This window comes from Lolium rigidum, chromosome 1 (genome assembly GCF_022539505.1).
Source record: "Lolium rigidum isolate FL_2022 chromosome 1, APGP_CSIRO_Lrig_0.1, whole genome shotgun sequence".
NCBI classification, from domain to species: Eukaryota; Viridiplantae; Streptophyta; class Magnoliopsida; order Poales; family Poaceae; genus Lolium; species Lolium rigidum.
In genome coordinates, this window is record NC_061508.1 from 241,901,299 (window position 1) to 241,919,885 (window position 18,587).

The window sequence follows — 18,587 nt, forward strand, 5'->3', positions numbered from 1 at the left end:
AGAGGAAGGCTGGTGCGGTGGTGGATCGGCGTGACCGCGGCTTGGGCATGACGGGGCGGCGAGGCGAGCGTGTGAGGCGGAAGCAGCCGGTTACCGGTGGCGGCGGCCGGGGCAAGCAACAACTATGGCGGCTATGGAGGAAGTTGGGCAATGACTAAGGAGATGTTGGAAATGCGGTGGGCCGACCCATATGGGTTTACTTGAGGCGTGGGTGTGCTCACCGACCCTAAAGGCGCTGAATAGGGGTACCCGCTATACTTCTCAGTTCAATTCTATTCGGCCCAACAATTTGATGCAGGCCCAAGAAGCCCACCAATTGGCCTCGCATCTTCTCTTCCTCGCAGCGTCGAAACAGACCAGGCCACCGCCGCCACACTCTCTCCCGTCCCCTCCACCAACTGGCCTCCCCCGTCCGGCCACCGGTCTCCGCCTCCTCCTCCGGCGCCGCAACCATGGATCCTCCGTGCAAGCAGGATGCGGAGGAATCGGCCTCATCCTCCCTCCCGGACGAGCTGATCGAGGATATCTTCGCGCGGATGCCGGCCAAGTCGGCGCAGCGCTGCCGCTGCCTCTCCCGCGCCTGGGCCGCCACGCTCTCCTCCCGGTCCTTCGTAGACCGCCACCTCCTACTCGCCAACCGCCGTGGATCTCTCAGGCTCTTCATCCTCCCGGAGTTGGGCACGGACACCGACACCACGATGCACGGCTGGTCGCCCGGCCGCCCCATGGTCGTTCTCCGTCGCGAGGAGCGCCTCCGCGGCGCGGTTTCCGTTACCAGCCAGTGCCGCGGTCTCGTCGTCCTGAAGTCAACCGGGCTCGTGGACGTCTTCATCTACGGCGACTCGAGCTGCAATCCGGACTACTACGTGTGCAACCCGTCCACCGGTCAGATGACCACTCTCCCCAGGGGCAAGGAGGCCTTCGGCCTGTTCCCGCATAACCACGACGTCTTGGGGATTGGCTATGACGCAAGCATCCAGAAGCACAAGGTGGTGCGCCTCTACTGCCGTGGGCTGCTCCCTCCAGCTTGTGAGGTCTATGTACTCAACTCCTCTTCGGGACATTGGCGGCCACCTTTCGGTGCAGCTGACAGGGCGCTGCCACCGGGCTTTGCAAGAAGTCTCTGCACTGACCAAAGTGTCTTTGCGCAAGGGCACCTTTACTGGGCAGCCCAACCGCACAGGAAGTTTAACTCCCAGAGGATCATTATATCCTTCTCGATCAGTGATGAGGTGTTCGAGATCTTGCCGCCACCGCCCATGGATATGTTCCCCTGTCAGATAACCGAGCTCGACGGGTGCCTCTGTGTCTTCAACAACACCGATAAATACAAGCACTCATATGACCTCTGGGTGCTAAGGGACCACCGGGCAGGGACTTGGGATCTCCATTGCCGCATTGCCCTGGACATGGCACCGCTGGCAGACACTCAGTTGATACGCTCCCAGGAGGTCATCCCGCTTGGCAGTGTTGATGATGGTAGCGGCATACTGCTCAGACCGGATCCTCATAGTATCTGGAAAGAAAATTTGGAGGCCCACCGACTTCATGTATACAGACCTGTGACCGGAGATGTGGAGGACCTCCTCGGCGATGACAGTGTAATCACTCACCACACCATGGCCCGGAGAGTTGCAGTACCATATGTGGAAAGCCTTGAGTCCACCGCTTTATCTGATACTAAACGCCAATCATGAGTAAGTATTATTTCTAATACAAAACTAATGACACCAATTTTATGTCGTGTGGGTTTGAAAGTAACACTATTGCTACTTACTTGATGTGGTCTTAGTTTGCACTATATTGTCTTGCTCTTGTCTCAACTATTTAGTGGAGTGTCTGCAGGCCCGGGCCCACGGGAGTGCGGTCCATGCGGCCGCACAGGGCCCCAAATTATTTGGGCCCCAAAATTTTGAAATGGGCCTCTCGGATGGACTATTCAGGATCACTTCTGATATTGAGAACATAGCAAGCCTAGCCCAGATTGTTTTTGCATCAAGGTACGCGCTTCTTGACTTGAGGTTGCAAGTTCAAATTCCCCTGGCCGTCCATCTTGTTGCCCTATTTTTTTTGGTTTTTTTCTATTCGAATTGAAATTCCATCGGCTGCGCTCTTGTTACCTTATTTTCTTTGGCTTTTTCTTTTCGAATTGATGCCTATGACACAAATATTTGATTCCTAATTTATTAAATAATTACTATGATTTTAATTTATAGAGACTGAGGTAAATTTAATATTGTAATATTGTATTACTCTTGTGAGGATAGTTCTTATAATTGACTTATTTATTACATATACTTGTTGGGATAACTTCACATGCATCAAACCATTTGAAAAAGGTAAATTTGATAGGGCTCCATTAGGTCTTTTCTTAAGACCATCGGGCCGGTATGAGTTTTAAACCATATTTTTCCTTTCAAAACTATTTTTAAGATAATCTTATCGCGAGCTTAAACTATACAGGCGTCCAGAGTAGTTTATCAATTTAAACTTCCATTTAAGACACACACACATATATATATATATATATATATGCTATAACTTTTTATTAATTATATTTTTCTAATGAGATATGGCCCATTTTAAAGTTTCGCACAGAGCCTCAAATTTTGCTGGCCCGGCCCTGGTGTCTGTAGCAGGCCTGGTCTGTAGTACAAAACTCACCACGTTCAATACTACCTATGCATTTTACTTAGCTTTGATGCGACTCACAGCTGATCAAACTGGAATGTGATTCTGTTATTTTCATATTATATGTGAATAACTTGTTTTGTTTGAAGTTCAGACTTGTGTACTCTCAGTATCTGCTTTTTTCCATGGTGCTCATCGCTAACCATGTCTGCTATTTGGCAGCTTGCTCTTAGTTTCGTTCTTGGTTGGCAATATGCTCACATAATCTCAGTTTGTCTTGATCAAGTGCCATTTAACTAGTATCAGTGGAACTGCCATACACGGATAGGAAGAATGATGCTTGTTTTTTTTTCTCACACTTTGCTAAAACTGATGCCACTTTCCTGCCATTTGTAGGAAATTTATATGAAAAGTATAAATAATACAAATGCATGGCTCTTGAACTAACTGAGTCATATCAGGTGCTAGCCACCCTTGTTCTGTTAATTTAAGCCTCTGCCTTTTGCTATCCATTTAACCATAATGGTTGACTGGAATTAGCACATCTGCATCCACGTTAGTTGGTCATATAATGGATGATGTGATAAATGGGCGCCGAGAATGAATTTCACATAAGTTACTAGTATAGAGCACTTGCTTTTGCCAATAAGTTTTACATTAAAATAGCCTTCTTATCTTGTCCGTATTAAAATATCTGTGTTAGATATCCCTTGGAGGAATTAATGTACTGTTCCAATCCCTGTTCAGCAGAAGTAACATTTTTGTGAATGTTTGACTGGTATAGGTTGCTCTCAGTCAAAGCCATTCATCTTGCATTAACACCAAGAGGTGGCTTGTTTGGTGGAGGAACCTAATAAGTGTTGAAGAGAACTTCTGCAATTGGCTTTTTTTAGGAAGTGTGAGTGACCTATATGGGTTTTGACGCCCTGTACATGTTAGTTAGTACTCTACATGCTATTGCAAATAAGTTTTCCACTAAAATAGCTGTCTCAGTTCGTTACGTGTTTCTTAGAGAAGTTCATGCATTGTTCTTATCCTTGTTCAATAGGATAAGTTGCTCTCAGTCAAGGGCATATCTCGCATTAAGAGTTGGCTTGTATGGTGGATGAACCTAACAAGTCTTAAGCAGGAATTTCTGCAATCGACTTTTTTCTCTCTCTAGGAAGCGCAATTTACCTATAATGTGTTGCTGGACTTCTCGGTGTATCACAAAAGAAAACTAAAAGCTATCTTTCCTATCTTCATAGCCATGTGCTGCTGTTTGTGGCCGTGAACGTTTCACTTTACTGTATCAGTAGTTTGCATTTGATTGCACAACTGTTCACCTATTTGCCTACCTAAATCCCATGTGCTAAGTAATTTTATTATCTTCAGGAGATCAGGATGATACCCTGTGGTGCTTTTGGTGGGTCTTTCGCTGCATATTTGTTCCCAAAGTAATGGGAAAAGGCAAGTTTCGTTGAAGTGACTGTTACACTTGAATGTCTTTCCTATCTACTAGTACTTGCGTGACTATTTTCTTGGTTTCCAAATAAGATTCACCTCTTCAACTACATAAATGCCACGTGCTAAGTAATTTCATTATCTTCTAGAGATCGGTACCATGTGGTGCTTTTGGCGGATCTCCCGCTGCATATTTGGTACCAAAGAAATGGAAAAACAGTATGTTTTGTAAAAGACTCTTGTAGTTGTTGACCTGTAAATGTGCTGAATTAGTATTTTGCGATGATTTTGCTTCTCAGTTTGTTACCGGGATGTGAATTATTTTAATCCACATGAAGACCAGTCCTTGCATGGTCTGTACTACAAGATTAGGAAATATGCCCGTGCTTTGCAACAGGACAGGAAAAAAAATTGGTCGAAAATCACCTTTATAATTTTTTTTGCCACAAAGTCTGCTAAACCCTAGCCTCAGTTCGCCCATTCTGTCCTAATCTTTAATTTATATTATCTTATTATACTTAATCTGCTCTTTCATACTTCATTTTTATTTATTTTCATTTAATTTATTATGTTAGATTATGTTTTTAAATTATAATACCTCCTCCGATCCATATTAGTTGCCACTAATATAGATATATCTAGACATATTTTAGTTCTAGGTACATCCATACTAGTGGCATTTAATATGAATCGGAGATAGTATATTTTACTTGAAACACAATATGCCATATAAAATTAGGTTATATTATACGTAGGAGCCATACAATGATTCTTTTTAGAAAATTAGGCTGCATTGTATATAAGTATTGTCAAAACATAATTGCTTAATATTATGAGCGCACTGGTTATATGAAGCAAGTATATCATGTATATAGTCTCCCTTAATGAAATAACCCTTTATTGATTAATGTCTATAAATACTGAAGCGTTGCACGTTGCAATGATAATGCTAATTTGAAAACGTGGAACCTGGAAAGCTAAATAGACGATGCTACATATATATGCAGCGGCACAAAAGTTTTGGAGTTGACAAACGATAAATGATTGAGCCTATAAACTGAAAGATGTGCATATACTCCCTCCATACCTGTAAGCAATTACGTATTTTGAGAAAAAACTTTGACTACTAATTTGATCAATAAAATATAAAATATATATCACAAAAATTATACTATTGGAAACTTCTTTTAAATATGAATCCAATGGTATCTTATATTTTGTTGACTAAATTTGTAGCTAACTTTTTTCTCGAAATGTGCAATTGCCCTGTATGGAGGGAGTATTAAAGTCTGCTATGGCACCAAAGAATATGTACAAAGAAAATAGTAATGTTTAGGCCAGTAAAGATGATTCTCACAGAGTTTTGCAATAGACGCGCACAGTCGCAGATGAACTGCTGCTTCATTATTTTTATGACCGGGGCTTAGGCCGGCCTGAACATAAAACAAGCACCAGGTTCAGTACAAAGTTTTACAGGACGGAGAAGAAAAAACAGAGGGAGAGGATCAGGGGGGTCATAACCGTTAGGGCATCTCCAACGGGACGACGCAAACGGCCGCGACGCAAAGTGACCGGATCATCCGCGACGACGAAAACCTGGCTCAAATATGCGCTAGGTTTGTGTCTCCGCGGATGCGCCGAGTGTCCGCCGAAACTTACGTAGGACCCGCACGTTAGTGGGAGGGAGACTGATTCCCGCCAGTGGCCATTTCCCGCGCGAAAAATCAATATAGACCGGCGCGCAGTCCTGAAGCGATGGACGTCCTCTTCACCGCAGCCACCACCATGGATTCCGAGGTAACCCTCGCACCCGTCGCTGCCCTACACTCCCCCATAGCCACGACCATAGCCACAATGGTGGACGCAGCTCAGGCGGAAGCAAAGTGGGCCACCACCGGCGGCCGGGACGCTAAGCCGAAGGCGGCAAAGTGGGTGCTGTCCAAGGAGGAGAAAGGTGTCGAGGCCGCGAAGCGTCGCGGCCGGCGCAAGAACCCGAAGGAGATGAATGCAGCGGCTGCCGCCCTGGAGGCCAGCAGGCGTGGCAGATGCAGCTGAAAGCCGACGCCGCGGAAGTAGGCGTCCATCCGAGCTTAGCGGAGGCCTACATGCTCGCCAAGCGAGAGAGGATCGCCGGCGTCGCTTCTCCGGCCTCGTCGGTGAGCTCGGTAAGTTCCCAGTTGCGTCATGGAACTCCCGCTCCCTTGCGGGTCCATGCGGCGTCGCGGTTCGCCTCCGGCGTGGCGCCGCTGCAGTTCAACGGGGCGCCGATTCCCGATCTCAACCGGACGTCTAGAAGCGGTGACTCGTGCCCGGGCGCGACACACAAGACGTGTCAGCTGCCGGAGGAGAGCATGCCGGTGCCCCGCATCCTATTTGACGAAATGACACCAACTGCCCCGACGATGGACGAACCGGTACGTGAGCTCTCTCATTGTGTGCGACTGCCGTGTATCATGCGTCTAACGTCCTGTGATTCGTAGGCCTATTGGAAGGACCGGAATGATAAAGACATCGAGGCCGTGATCTTCGGCGCGGCTTCGTTGGCGACACTGGGGCCGGGACATGCCCGCATGATGAGTGGGCACCGACGCAAGATGCGGAGGACATCGATGCCGCACGATTGTTCTCCACCCAGCCCACGCAGCCTACATTCGTGTGCGTCGACGACTATGAGGACGCGCCAAGAGGGCCCGTCCTCAGCACGGACAATGCTACCAAGAAGAAGGGGGAGAGCCATAGGACACAAGGATTCATCGACGACGAGGACAAGTGTTTGTGCGGTGGTAACAAGCCATGACTGTATTAATGGCGCCCAACAAAAGTGCAAGGTGTACTCGGCCAAGGTCATGCAAGAGTACAACGAGAGAAACATGCACGAGCCCTACCACATCCCAAACCCTCACACGGAAGAGTCCATCAGAAAAAGATGGAACTACATCAAACAATAGATAAACAAGTTCTGCTCCGCCGTCGAACATACTATCAACCACCCCGTTAGCGGCGCTGGCGTGATTTCAGTGGTAAACAAGAGACAACCATCATCATTCTATTCTATTTACATCATTCTATGTATATCATTAGCGGCGTTGGCGTGATTGCAGGTATCCCGGGCCTCGGAGAGGTTAAGGTAGTGCATAAGAAGGGCTACCATATGGTCCATTGCTGGGAGAAGCTCAAGGACGCGCAAAAGTGGAAGACAAGCTTTGCGGCCTACTATGAAGCTGTGAAGAATGGGACAACGGTTAACCTCGACGGCGAAGACGACGATCATGCCGTCAAGCCCTTCCACCTCGTCCCCGAGGCCATAAGTCAACCAAGGCCGATCTAGCTCGGGAGGCATAGGCCATTGCGTTCACCCAGAGCTTGGAGAAGATGATGGCCGGCAATCATGCCGCCATGGCTGCTAGGGACGAGAAGAAGCATCTGGAAAAAGAGGTCGCAGCTGCCATCTACCTCAACCTCACGAAAGAGGTCATTGAGGTCCAAAGGATGGACGTCGAGGCCAAAAAGGCAGACGCCGAGGCCAAATTGCGTGACGCTGAGGCCAGGAGGATTGACGCCGAGGCCAAGACCCGTGCAGAGGACACATGGATCATGCTAGCCGACTTGAGTAGCGTCGACGACGACACCAGGGCCTGGTTCATGAAGAGGCGCGCCGAAATCCGCGTGCGAGACGCCTGATCAGTGGCGCCATGCGCCCAACACCATGGCCTCCTTTTGGACTTTTTATGCTGTTCAGGCCTTGTTATGCCCCATTTGGACTCCACTTTGCGCCGTACCATGTGCAAAGTGTGATGAACTTATTTCAGACCTCAATTTGACGTAATTTGAGGATATAATTTCGTGCAAATTTGAGCTAATTTGAGGCTACAACCTATTTTCTGAATTTTCTGAGGGCCCGCGCCAGAAATGCGTCGGCCCGCTGGATCCACCCCGACGCAAATAGATGCACGACGCGTCCGCGGGCCGACGCAAATGGACGCCCACCGGGGCGTCCGAAATGCGTTGCGCCGTTGGAGATGCCCTTACACCAAGAAATTAAAGCAGGGGAGGAGGCGGCGGGAGTAGAACATCTAAAGGCCCAAAGCCGAATATCATCAATACATTGGCGAACCACTGTCGGAAGATCCTTGTCTAGGGAATTGAAGACGAGGGCGTTTCTCCTCTTCCAAATGCTCCAAGCCACATCAGTGGCCATCGTGGAGCCTTCATAAGCGGCGAGTCCACATGCCCTTGAAGCTTGTGGGGGGGGGGGGGATGAGAGGTCTTGCGGGAAGAAGGTCCAAACTTCTCGGGCCCTGGGGCACAAGTGTCTTCATCCCGAGCGCAGGAGAGGCAGGAGGCAGAAGTAGAAAGCCGATGCCGGAAGCGCCTTTCGTTGGTGGGGAGTCGGTGGTGTCGAGCTAGTCAGCCAAAGATCTTGCACTTTAGGGCGCCTGCGCTTCTCTTGACCCTGTCCATCGACCGATCTACCTTCAGATGCCTAAAAGAATTCACATGGAAACATTTGTTTGAGAGCATATTAGCATCGAGGCCTCCCATACGTTGGTCAGGAATGTCGTGTTGCAAGGCCACAGAGCTGAGCTCAGTAGTCAACGAAAGGAGGTCAGCCGAGGCAGCCCCAAACAAGCGCGGCCCCAAGTTATCCTGGAAGCCGGAGCAGAGAGGAAGGACACACAAGCATGAGGTCTGATAGAGTGAGAGTAGAAAGCAGGGTAGAGCTCGGAGAGAGGGGCATCCCCCAAGCCATAGGTAAAACCAAAAGGAGGTGGAGAGGCCATTGCCAATAGTGACTTTGGAGATGGAGCGGAAGGTGGTAAGGCCAGCGACAATATCCTTCCAAATGGGGGTGTTTATGTAATGTTGATCACCCATGTCACGGGAGGTGGACCAACCATACCATCGGCGGAACCAGCAAGCCCAGGGGGCAGTGGAGTCAGAGTGGAGTTTGATGAGAAATTTGGATAGGAGGGCAGAATTTTGCCCAGAGATAGAGAGGACACCTAAAGCCCCCACGGTTCTTCGGAGGAGTGCAAACCTCAGACCAAGCAACTTTACATTGACCCCCATGACAGGATTCTTCACCAGTCCAGAAAAAAGCACAACGTCTTTTGTCGATGGCTTCGAGGACCCCAACGTGGAGGAGACCGGAGGTCATGGCGTGGGACAACATGGCAGTAAGGGCAGCTCCAGCGGGCCGACGCATTTCGGACGCTCAAAATGTCCGCGAGCGTCCGTTTGCGTTGGCCCGCGGACGCGAAAATGGTTGTGCGTCCATTTGCGTTGGGGGTGGCTCTAGTGGGCCAACGCATTTCCGGCGCGGGCCAGTTTTGTTTCAGAAAATTCAGAAAAGAGGTTGTAGCCTCAAATTAGCTCAAATTTGCACGAAATTATAGCCTCAAATTACGTCAAATTGAGGTCTGAAATAAGTTCATCACACTTTGCACATGGTACGACGCAAAGTGGAGTTCAAAAGGGTCACAACAGGGCCTGAACAACATATGAAGTCCAAAAGGAGGCCATGTTGCTAGACATTGGCTCCGCTGATCAGACGTCTCGCGCGCGGATTTCGGCGCGCCTCTTCATGAACCAGGCCCTCGTGTCGTCGTTGACGCTGCTCAAGTCGGCTAGCATGATCCCTATGTCCTCTGCACGGGTCCTGGCCTCAACGTCCATCCTCCTGGCCTCAGCGTCACGCAATTTGGCCTCGGCGTATGCCTTTTTGGTCTCGACGTCCATCCTTTTGACCTCAATGACCTCTTTCGTGAGGTTGAGGTAGATGTCAGCTGCGGCCTCTTTTTCCAGACGCCTCTTCTCGTCCCTTTTCGCCATGGCGGCATGGCCTCTTTTTCCAGACGCTTCTTCTCGTCCCTTTTCGCCATGGGGGCATGATTCTCGGCCATCATCTTCTCCAAGCTCTGGGTGAACGCAATGGCCCGTGCCTCCTGGGCTAGATCGGCCTTGGTAGCCTTATGGCCTCGAGGACGAGGTGGAAGGGCATGACGGCCATGATCGTCGTCTTCGCCGTCGACGTTAACCGTTGTCCCATTCTTCACAGCTTCATCGTAGGCCGCAAAGCTTGTCTTCCACTTTTGCGCGTCCTTCAGCTTCTCCCAGCAATGGAACATATGGTAGCCCTTCTTATGCACTGCCTTGGACCTCTCCAAGGCTCGGGATACCTGCAATCACGCCAACGCCGTTAATGATGTACATAGAATGATGTAAATAGAATAGAACGATGATGTTTGTCTCTTGTTTACCACTGAGATCACACCAACGCCACTAATGTGGGTGTTCACAACATGTTCGACGGTGGAGCAGAACTTTCGTGTCTCTTGTTTGATGTACCATCTTTTTCTGATGGACTCTTCCGTGCGAGGGCTTGGGATCTGGTAGGGCGCGTGAAGCTTTCTCTCATTGTACTCCTGCATGACCTTGGCCGAGTACACCTTGCCCTTTTGCTGGGCGCCATTAATATGGTCATGGCTTATCGCCTGCCACGCGTCGCATAAACACTTATCCTCGTCGTCGATGAATCCTTGTGTCCTGTGGCTCTCCCTCTTCTTCTTGCTAGCATTGTCCGTGGTGAGGACAGGCCCTGTTGGCGCGTCCTCATAGTCGTCGACGCACATGGGTGTTGGTTGCGTGGGCTAGGTGGAGAACAGCCGTGCGGCATCGATGTCCTCCGCATCCTGCATCGGTGCCCACTCATCATGCAGCCCTGTCCCGGCCCCGGCGTCGCCAACGAAGCCGCCGCCGTAGATCATGGCCTCGATGTCTTTGTCATGTCGGTCCTTCCAATAGGCCTACGAATCACCGGACATCAGACGCATGACACACATCAGTCGCACACAGTGAGAGAGCAGCTGACTCGTCGGGGCAGATTGTGCCATTTCGTCAAACAGGATGCGGGGCACCGGCATGCTCTCCTCCGGCAGCTGACTCGTCTTGTGTGTCGCACCCGGGCACGAGTCACCGCTTCTCGGCGTCCGGTTGAGGTCGGGAACCGACGCCCCGTTGAACTGCACCGACGCCACGCTAGAGGCGAACCGTGACGCCTCGTGGACCTGCAAGGGAGCGGGAGTTCCAGGACGCAGTTGGGAACTTACCGAGCTCACCAACGAGGCCAGCGACGCCGGTGATCTCCTCTCGCTTGACGAGCATGTAGGCCTCCGCTAAGCTCGGATGGAGGCCTACTTGCGCGGCGCCGGCTTTCACCTGCACCTGCCACGCCTGCTGTCTGACCTCCATGGCGGCGGTCGCTGCATTCCTCTCCTTCTTGTTCCTACGCTGGCCGCGACGCTTCGCGGCCTCGACGCCTTTCTACTCCTTGGACAACACCTTCTTTGCCGCCTTCGGCTTAACGTCCCGGCCACCGGTGGTGGCCCGCTTTGCTTCCGCCGGTGCTGCGGCCTCCATTGTGGCTATGGTTGTGGCTATGGGGGAGTCTGGGGCGGCGGCGGGTGCGAGGGTTACCTCGGAATCCATGGTGGTGGCTGCGGCGGCGAGGACGTCCATCGCTTCTGGACTGCTGGCACCGGTCTACTTTGATTTTTCGCGTGGGGAATGGCACTGACGGGAATGTTATCGGCCTCCCTGCCACTGACACGTGGGTCCTACGTAAGTTTCGGCGAACACTCGGCGCGACCGCGGAGACGCAAACCTTGCGCATATTTGGGCCAGGTTTGCGTCGCCGCGGACAACCCGGTCACTTTGCGTCGCCCCACTGGAGCAGGGTCCAGACGCATTTTCAGTCACGGTAGACGCAAACGTCGCTCAGCGTTCGTTTGCGTCGCCCTGTTGGAGATGCCCTAAGGATACAGTTGACTTGAATAAGGTGTCCCCCAATGGGAAGGGAGCGGCCCCGCCACCCAGAGAGGCGCATATCACTTTTTTTAATAATGGGGTTGGAGTCTGCTAGCTTGAGCTTATGAGTGGATAGAGGTAGCCCCAGATAAGTCTGGGGTAAGGAGGAGACATCGCAACCAAAAGCAGCAACCATGTCAGAGGCGATATGCGGGTCAACTTTAATAGGAACAAAAGTGCTCTTGTGGAAATTGATCGCAAGGCTCGTCGCAGCGGTGATGGAATCCATGAGATTTTTTAGGTTAGTCACATGCTGGGGGATAGCACGGATAATAATGAGGGTGTCATCTACGTATTGGAGGATATGGGGAAGGTCATCGACGAGAGGGTGGAGGAGGAGGCCGTCCCGGGATGCTTGAAGAAGAAGCTGCTGGAGGACGTCCGTAACGATGTGTAAGATGAAGGGGGAGAGAGGGTCTCCTTGGCGTAGGCCACGCCGACACTGGATCTAGCGGTCGGGGACACCGTTTAGGAGGACGGATGTTTGGCTTGTTTTGTTTAACCGCCTAATCCAAGCACGCCAGAGAGGGGGGGGGGGACCTTTGGCAAGAAGGATTCTATCAAGGGCCTCCCAGCTGATGGAGTCAAAGGCCTTCCGGAAATCAAGTTTGAAGATGGCGACCTGGGTGCCCCGCTTACGGCGGGCTTGAACAATGTCAGCGGCATAGACAAAGTCTTCAGCAATGGAGCGACCCGCAATGAAACCAGTTTGGTCGGGATGGACGAGGAAGGAAATAAGGTCACGCAGCCGAAGGGTGAGACACTTGGAGTGTATTTTGAGACAACAGTTTTGAAGAGGGATAGGCCTGAAGTTGTCCGGTCGATTGGCACCTGCGTTTTTGGGTAGGAGGACAATAAAGGATTTGTTGATGGGCCGGAGGTCAAGGTCTAAAGAGTGAAAATTCTGAAGAGAGTCAAGGAGACAGTTCTTGGTAAGATCCCAGAACTTTTTGAAAAAAGCCGGCCTCATGGCTGGAGTTATCCTTCATAGATAAAAGAGCAGTCCGGACCTGGTCCATGGAGAAGGGGCGAATGAGGGAGGCGACTTGACTTGAATCCAAGGAGGTAGAAGCGACTAAGGATCCAAGGTCAGGGGAAACAGAAGAGGTTAGGGGAGTCCCCATCAAGTCCTTAAAAAAGAATGAAGAATACTAGCATTTGCTTCGTGCGAGAAGGCAGAATCCCCGGCGTCGTTGTCCAGAACTTTGATTTGGTTCTTCCGGAGGCGGGCCAAAGCACAGAGGTGGAAGTAACGAGAGTTTTCATCCCCTAAGGTGCAATGCCGAATTTTAGCACGCTGACACCAATAAGTAGCGCGATCAAATTGAAGTCCCCCATAAAAGCAACAGGGTTAGATAGAGTAGCGTGTTGTCGTTGGACTTATCTCGCGGTGCCCTGATCAAATTTAAGTCCCCCATAAAAGCAACATGGTTAGATAGAGAAGCAAAAAAATGCTCCAAGGAGTTTAAGAAGACAGGCTTCAAAGCATGAGCACAAGGCCCGTAGACATTGATGATAGAAAAAAATGTGGTTATCAGACCAGACCGAGGAGGTAGAAGTGATGGAAAAATCATCAACGGAGTGATGGATCTGTTCCAGGAAACTGTCATCCCAAGCCGTCAGAATACCACCTGAAGCACCTACAGACGGTTTAAAAATAAAAGTCCGCAAGGAGGGGGAAGAAAGGATGAGGCCGGGAAACGCGAGACATCAGTAAGCTTAGTTTCTTGGAGATAGATGATACGGGGGAGGAAGGAGTCAATGGCAGCTTTGACGTCATCGCGTTTGCAACGTCTACCAAGGCCATGAACATTCCAACATCCAAAGTTAAGCTTAATTAACATGATAAACTATATGGCAACGAAGGAAGGAGCAAGGGATGGAGCGGATAAAAACCATAGATAGTCTGGGGACAGAAAAGGTAGCGTGACAACACATATTACATTGGTACAGGGGACGAATCCCAAAATGAAGATTAATAGAAACAGAGGGATACAAGGAACAGACTCCAGAACCGGCGGTACATGGACAATTTATACAATGCAATAGCGAGGTGACGAGGAGGGGAACTCGAAGGCAGAATCACCACGAGCTGGGCCGGCCGCCTGGGCCGAGAGAAGCTGCTTGAGGTGAGCAATCATGGAGACCTGGCCAGCACCTAGAGGGAGCCCAAGTCAAGGGCGTCAGGTGGAATGTCGCAAGCAGCAGCCAAGGCACAGACATCCGCTTCATACGGATGGCGTCCCTCTTTGACAGCAACCGCCAGGAGATCATCAGCCATTAGCTCACCTGGCCGGCGGGAAGGCGCATTAGCGCCCTCGTTGAGGGCCTTCTTGCGCATAACCTCTTTGTCCACGATGGAGAGGTACAACGGCCGGGATAGCCTGGAGCACCGCCTGGGAGCGGGGTTCGGGGATGGCGCGCGCCACACCGTGTCCACCACTGGCGCCACTTTAGCAGCAAGGGTGCTGAGTGGGGATGGACCATGAGGGCGATGTGAGGCAGGGGCGAGGAGCCGGGATTTCCAGCGTCGACATTCGACCTTGTAAGGGTATTTTACCCTTATCCATTATTTTTTTGGTAATAATGACACCGTGCTAGAGTATTTGGCCTAATACATGTTTGTAAGGATAATCCTAGGTATTAGCCAAAGAGGCATAAATGGTGTATCAAAGGAACAAGAAGGCTAAAGGAGACCCCACCCACTTCGACAACAATCAAAAAGGGGTCTACAGCAGGAATCCGGTCAGAGACCCGGTTGGAGATTAAAGCACCAATACCATGTAAGCTCCTAGCGATGCATGAAGCTCTAGATGATAATTATGCTTGGCTTGTTCCTGAAAATTTGTTTGATGATAGCAAGCCCAAGACTAATAAAAAGGGAGCCGCTGAAACTTATGTATCCAAAATACTATGCATGGTTGAGAAAACTCCAAACCCCGCTGTCGATGCATCATCTCTTGATAACACTTGATATACACTTTCTGCGCCTAGCTGAAAGGCGTTAAAGAAAAGCGCTTATGGGAGACAACCCATGTTTTTACTACAGTACTTTTATTTTATATTTGAGTCTTGGAAGTTGTTACTACTGTAGCAACCTCTCCTTATCTTAGTTTTTTGCATTGTTGTGCCAAGTAAAGTCGTTGATAGTAAGGTTCATACTAGATTTGGATTACTGCGCAGAAACAGATTTCTTTGCTGTCACGAATCTGGGCCTAATTCTCTGTAGGTAACTCAGAAAATTATGCCAATTTACGTGAGTGATCCTCAGATATGTACGCAACTTTCATTCAATTTGAGCATTTTCATCTGAGCAAGTCTGGTGCCTCAATAAAATTCGTCTTTACGAACTGTTCTGTTTTGACAGATTCTGCCTTTTATTTCGCATTGCTTGTTTTGCTATGCTTGATGGATTTTTCTATTCCATTGACTTTCAGTAGCTTTGTGCAATGTCCAGAAGTGTTAAGAATGATTATGTCACCTCTGAACATGTAAATTTTAATTGTGCACTAACCCTCTAATGAGTTGTTTTGAGTTTGGTGTGGAGGAAGTTTTCAAGGATCAAGAGAGGGAGATGATACAATATGATCAAGGAGAGTGAAAGCTCTAAGCTTGGGGATGCCCGGTGGTTCACCCTCGCATATTTTAAGAAGACTCAAGCGTCTAAGCTTGGGGATGCCCAAGGCATCCCCTTCTTCATCGACAACATTATCGGGTTCCTCCCCGAAACTATATTTTTATTCCATCACATCTTATGTGCTTTGCTTGGAGCGTTGGTTTGTTTTTGTTTTTGTTTTTGTTTGAATAAAATGGATCCTAGCATTCTTGTGTGGGAGAGAGACACGCTCCGTCGGTTCATATGAACACATGTGTTCTTAGCTTTAATTCTCATGCCAGTTTCTTCTTCGTTAATTTGTTATATGGTTGGAATTGGAAAATGATACATGTAGTAAATTGCTATAATGTCTTGGATAATGTGATACTTGGCAATTGTTGTGCCTATGTTTAAGCTCTTGCATCATATACTTTGCACCCATTAATGAAGAAACACTTAGGGCTTGCTATTTGGTTTGCATATTTGGTTTCTCTAGAGTCTAGATAATATCTAGTATTGAGTTTTGAACAACAAGGAAGACGGTGAGTCTTATAATGTTTTACAAGTAATATGTCTTTTTATGTGAGTTTTGCTGCACCGGCTCATCCTTGTGTTTGTTTCAAATAACCTTGCTAGCCTAAACCTTGTATCGAGAGGGAATACTTCTCATGCATCCAAAATACTTGAGCCACCATTAATTATGCCATTTGTGTCCACCATACCTACCTACTACATGGTATTTCTCCGCCATTCCAGTAAATTGCTTGAGTGCTACCTTTAAAATTCCATCATTCAATTCAAGAATATATAGCTCATGTGACAAATAGCTTAAAAACTATTGTGGTATTGAATATACTTATGCACTTTATCTCTTATTAAGTTGTTTATTAAAGGAGCAACTATGTTTCGGGGACGCCATCAACTTATTCTTTGTTGGATATCATGAGTTTGCTATGCATGTCCATCTTGTATGAAGCAAGAGAGATCTACTCACCTTCATGGTTGGAGCATGCATATTGTTACGTAAGAACTTTGGGCCGTTTAATCAAAGCTTACATTCATGGTGGAAGTTCTCAGTTTCTTTGGACATATATCCTCAAATCTCTATATGAGAAATAATTAATTGTTGTCAAATGCTTAATGCATTCAAAGAGGAGTCCATTATCTGTTGTCCATGTTGTCCCGGTATGGATGTCTAAGTTGAGAATAATCAAAAGCGAGAAATCCAAATGCGAGCTTTCTCCTTAGACCTTTGTACAGCGGCATAGAGGTACCCCATTGTGACACTTGGTTAAAACATATGTATTGCAATGATGATCCGGTAGTCCAAGCTAATTAGGACAAGGTGCGGGCACTATTAGTATACTATGCATGAGGCTTGCAACTTGTAAGATATAATTTACATGACTGCATATGCTTTATTACTACCGTTGACAAAATTGTTTCATGTTTTCAAAATCAAAGCTCTAGCACAAATATAGCAATCGATGCTTTCCTCTATGAAGGACCATTCTTTTACTTTTATTGTTGAGTCAGCTCACCTATTTCTCTCCACCTCAAGAAGCAAACACTTGTGTGAACCGTGCATTGATTCCTACATATTTGCATATTGCACTTGTTATATTGCTCTATGCATTGACAATTATCCATGAGATATACATGTTATAAGTTGAAAGCAATCGCTGAAACTTAATCTTCCTTTGTGTTGCTTCAATACCTTTACTTTGATTTATTGCTTTATGAGTTAACTCTATGCAAGACTTATTGATGCTTGTCTTGAAGTGCTATTCATGAAAAGTCTTTGCTTTATGATTCATTTGTTTACTCATGTCATTACACATTGTTTTGATCGCTGCATTCACTACATATGCTTTACAAATAGTATGATCAAGTTTATGATGGCATGTCACTCCGTAAATTATCTTTGTTATCGCTTTACCTCGCTCGGACGAGCAGTAACTAAGCTTAGGGATGCCGATACGTCTCCGACGTATCGATAATTTCTTGTGTTCCATGCCACATTATTGATGTTATCTACATGTTATATGCACACTTTATGTCATATTCGTGCATTTTCCTGGAACTAACCTATTAACAAGATGCCGAAGTGCCGCTCCCGTTTTCGCTGTTTTTGGTTTCGTAAATCCTAGTAACGAAATATTCTCGAATCGGACGAAATCAACGCCTGTGTTCCTATTTTCACCCGAAGCATCCGTAACACACGAGAACCGCCGCAGAAGGGGGCACTGGGCCACCACACCACAGCCGGCGCGGCCAGGCAGGGCCGCGCCGCCCTATGGTGTGGGCCCCCGTCGACCCTCCCGCGCCGCCTCTCCGCCTATATAAAGCCCCCGACCTGAAAACCCCGAGCGTCGACGAAAACCACGATACGAAACCTTCCGGAGCCGCCGCCATCGCGAAGCCAAGATCCGGGGGACAGGAGTCTCCGTTCCCGCACCTCGCCGGAGCGGGAAGTGCCCCCGAAGGCTTCTCCATCGACACCGCTGCCATCTCCACCGCCATCTTCATCACCGCCGCCGCTCCCATGAGGAGGGAGTAGTTCTCCATCGAGGCTCTGGGCCGTACCGGTAGCTATGTGGTTCATCTCTCTCCTATGTGCTTCAATACAATAATCTCATGAGCTGCCTTACATGATTGAGATTCATATGATGATGCTTGTAATCTAGATGTCATTATGCTAGTCAAGTGAGTTTTACTTATGTGATCTCCTGGAGACTCCTTGTCCCACGTGTGTAAAGGTGACAGCTGTGTGCACCGTGTGGGTCTCTTAGGCTATATTTCACAGAATACTTATTCACCGTTGAATGGCATAGTGAGGTGCTTATTTATATCTCTTTATGATTGCAATGTGTTTTGTATCACAATTTATCTATGTGCTACTCTAGTGATGTGTTATTAAAGTAGTTTTATTCCTCCCGCACGTGTGCAAAGGTGACAAGTGTGTGCACCGTGTTAGTACTTGGTTTATGCTATGATCATGATCTCTTGTAGATTGCGAAGTTAACTATTGCTATGATAATATTGATGTGAT

At 48.4% G+C, this 18,587-nt stretch overlaps 1 protein-coding gene across 1 annotated transcript; it reads left to right on the forward strand.

Annotated features, from left to right (window-relative positions):
* The first annotated feature begins 452 nt into the window (after positions 1-452).
* LOC124656810 (putative F-box protein At2g02030) lies at positions 453-4,310 on the forward strand. The gene is made up of 2 exons (XM_047195489.1): positions 453-1,697; positions 4,006-4,310. The coding sequence occupies exon 1, from the start codon at positions 453-455 to the stop codon at positions 1,695-1,697; it is 1,245 nt and encodes a 414-aa protein (XP_047051445.1). The 3' UTR covers positions 4,006-4,310.
* Positions 4,311-18,587: the final 14,277 nt, after the last annotated feature.

Bases quoted from the DNA above. Each gene is read 5' to 3' on its own strand.
- LOC124656810 (XM_047195489.1), top strand. From the start codon at position 453: ATGGATCCTCCGTGCAAGCAGGATGCGGAGGAATCGGCCTCATCCTCC.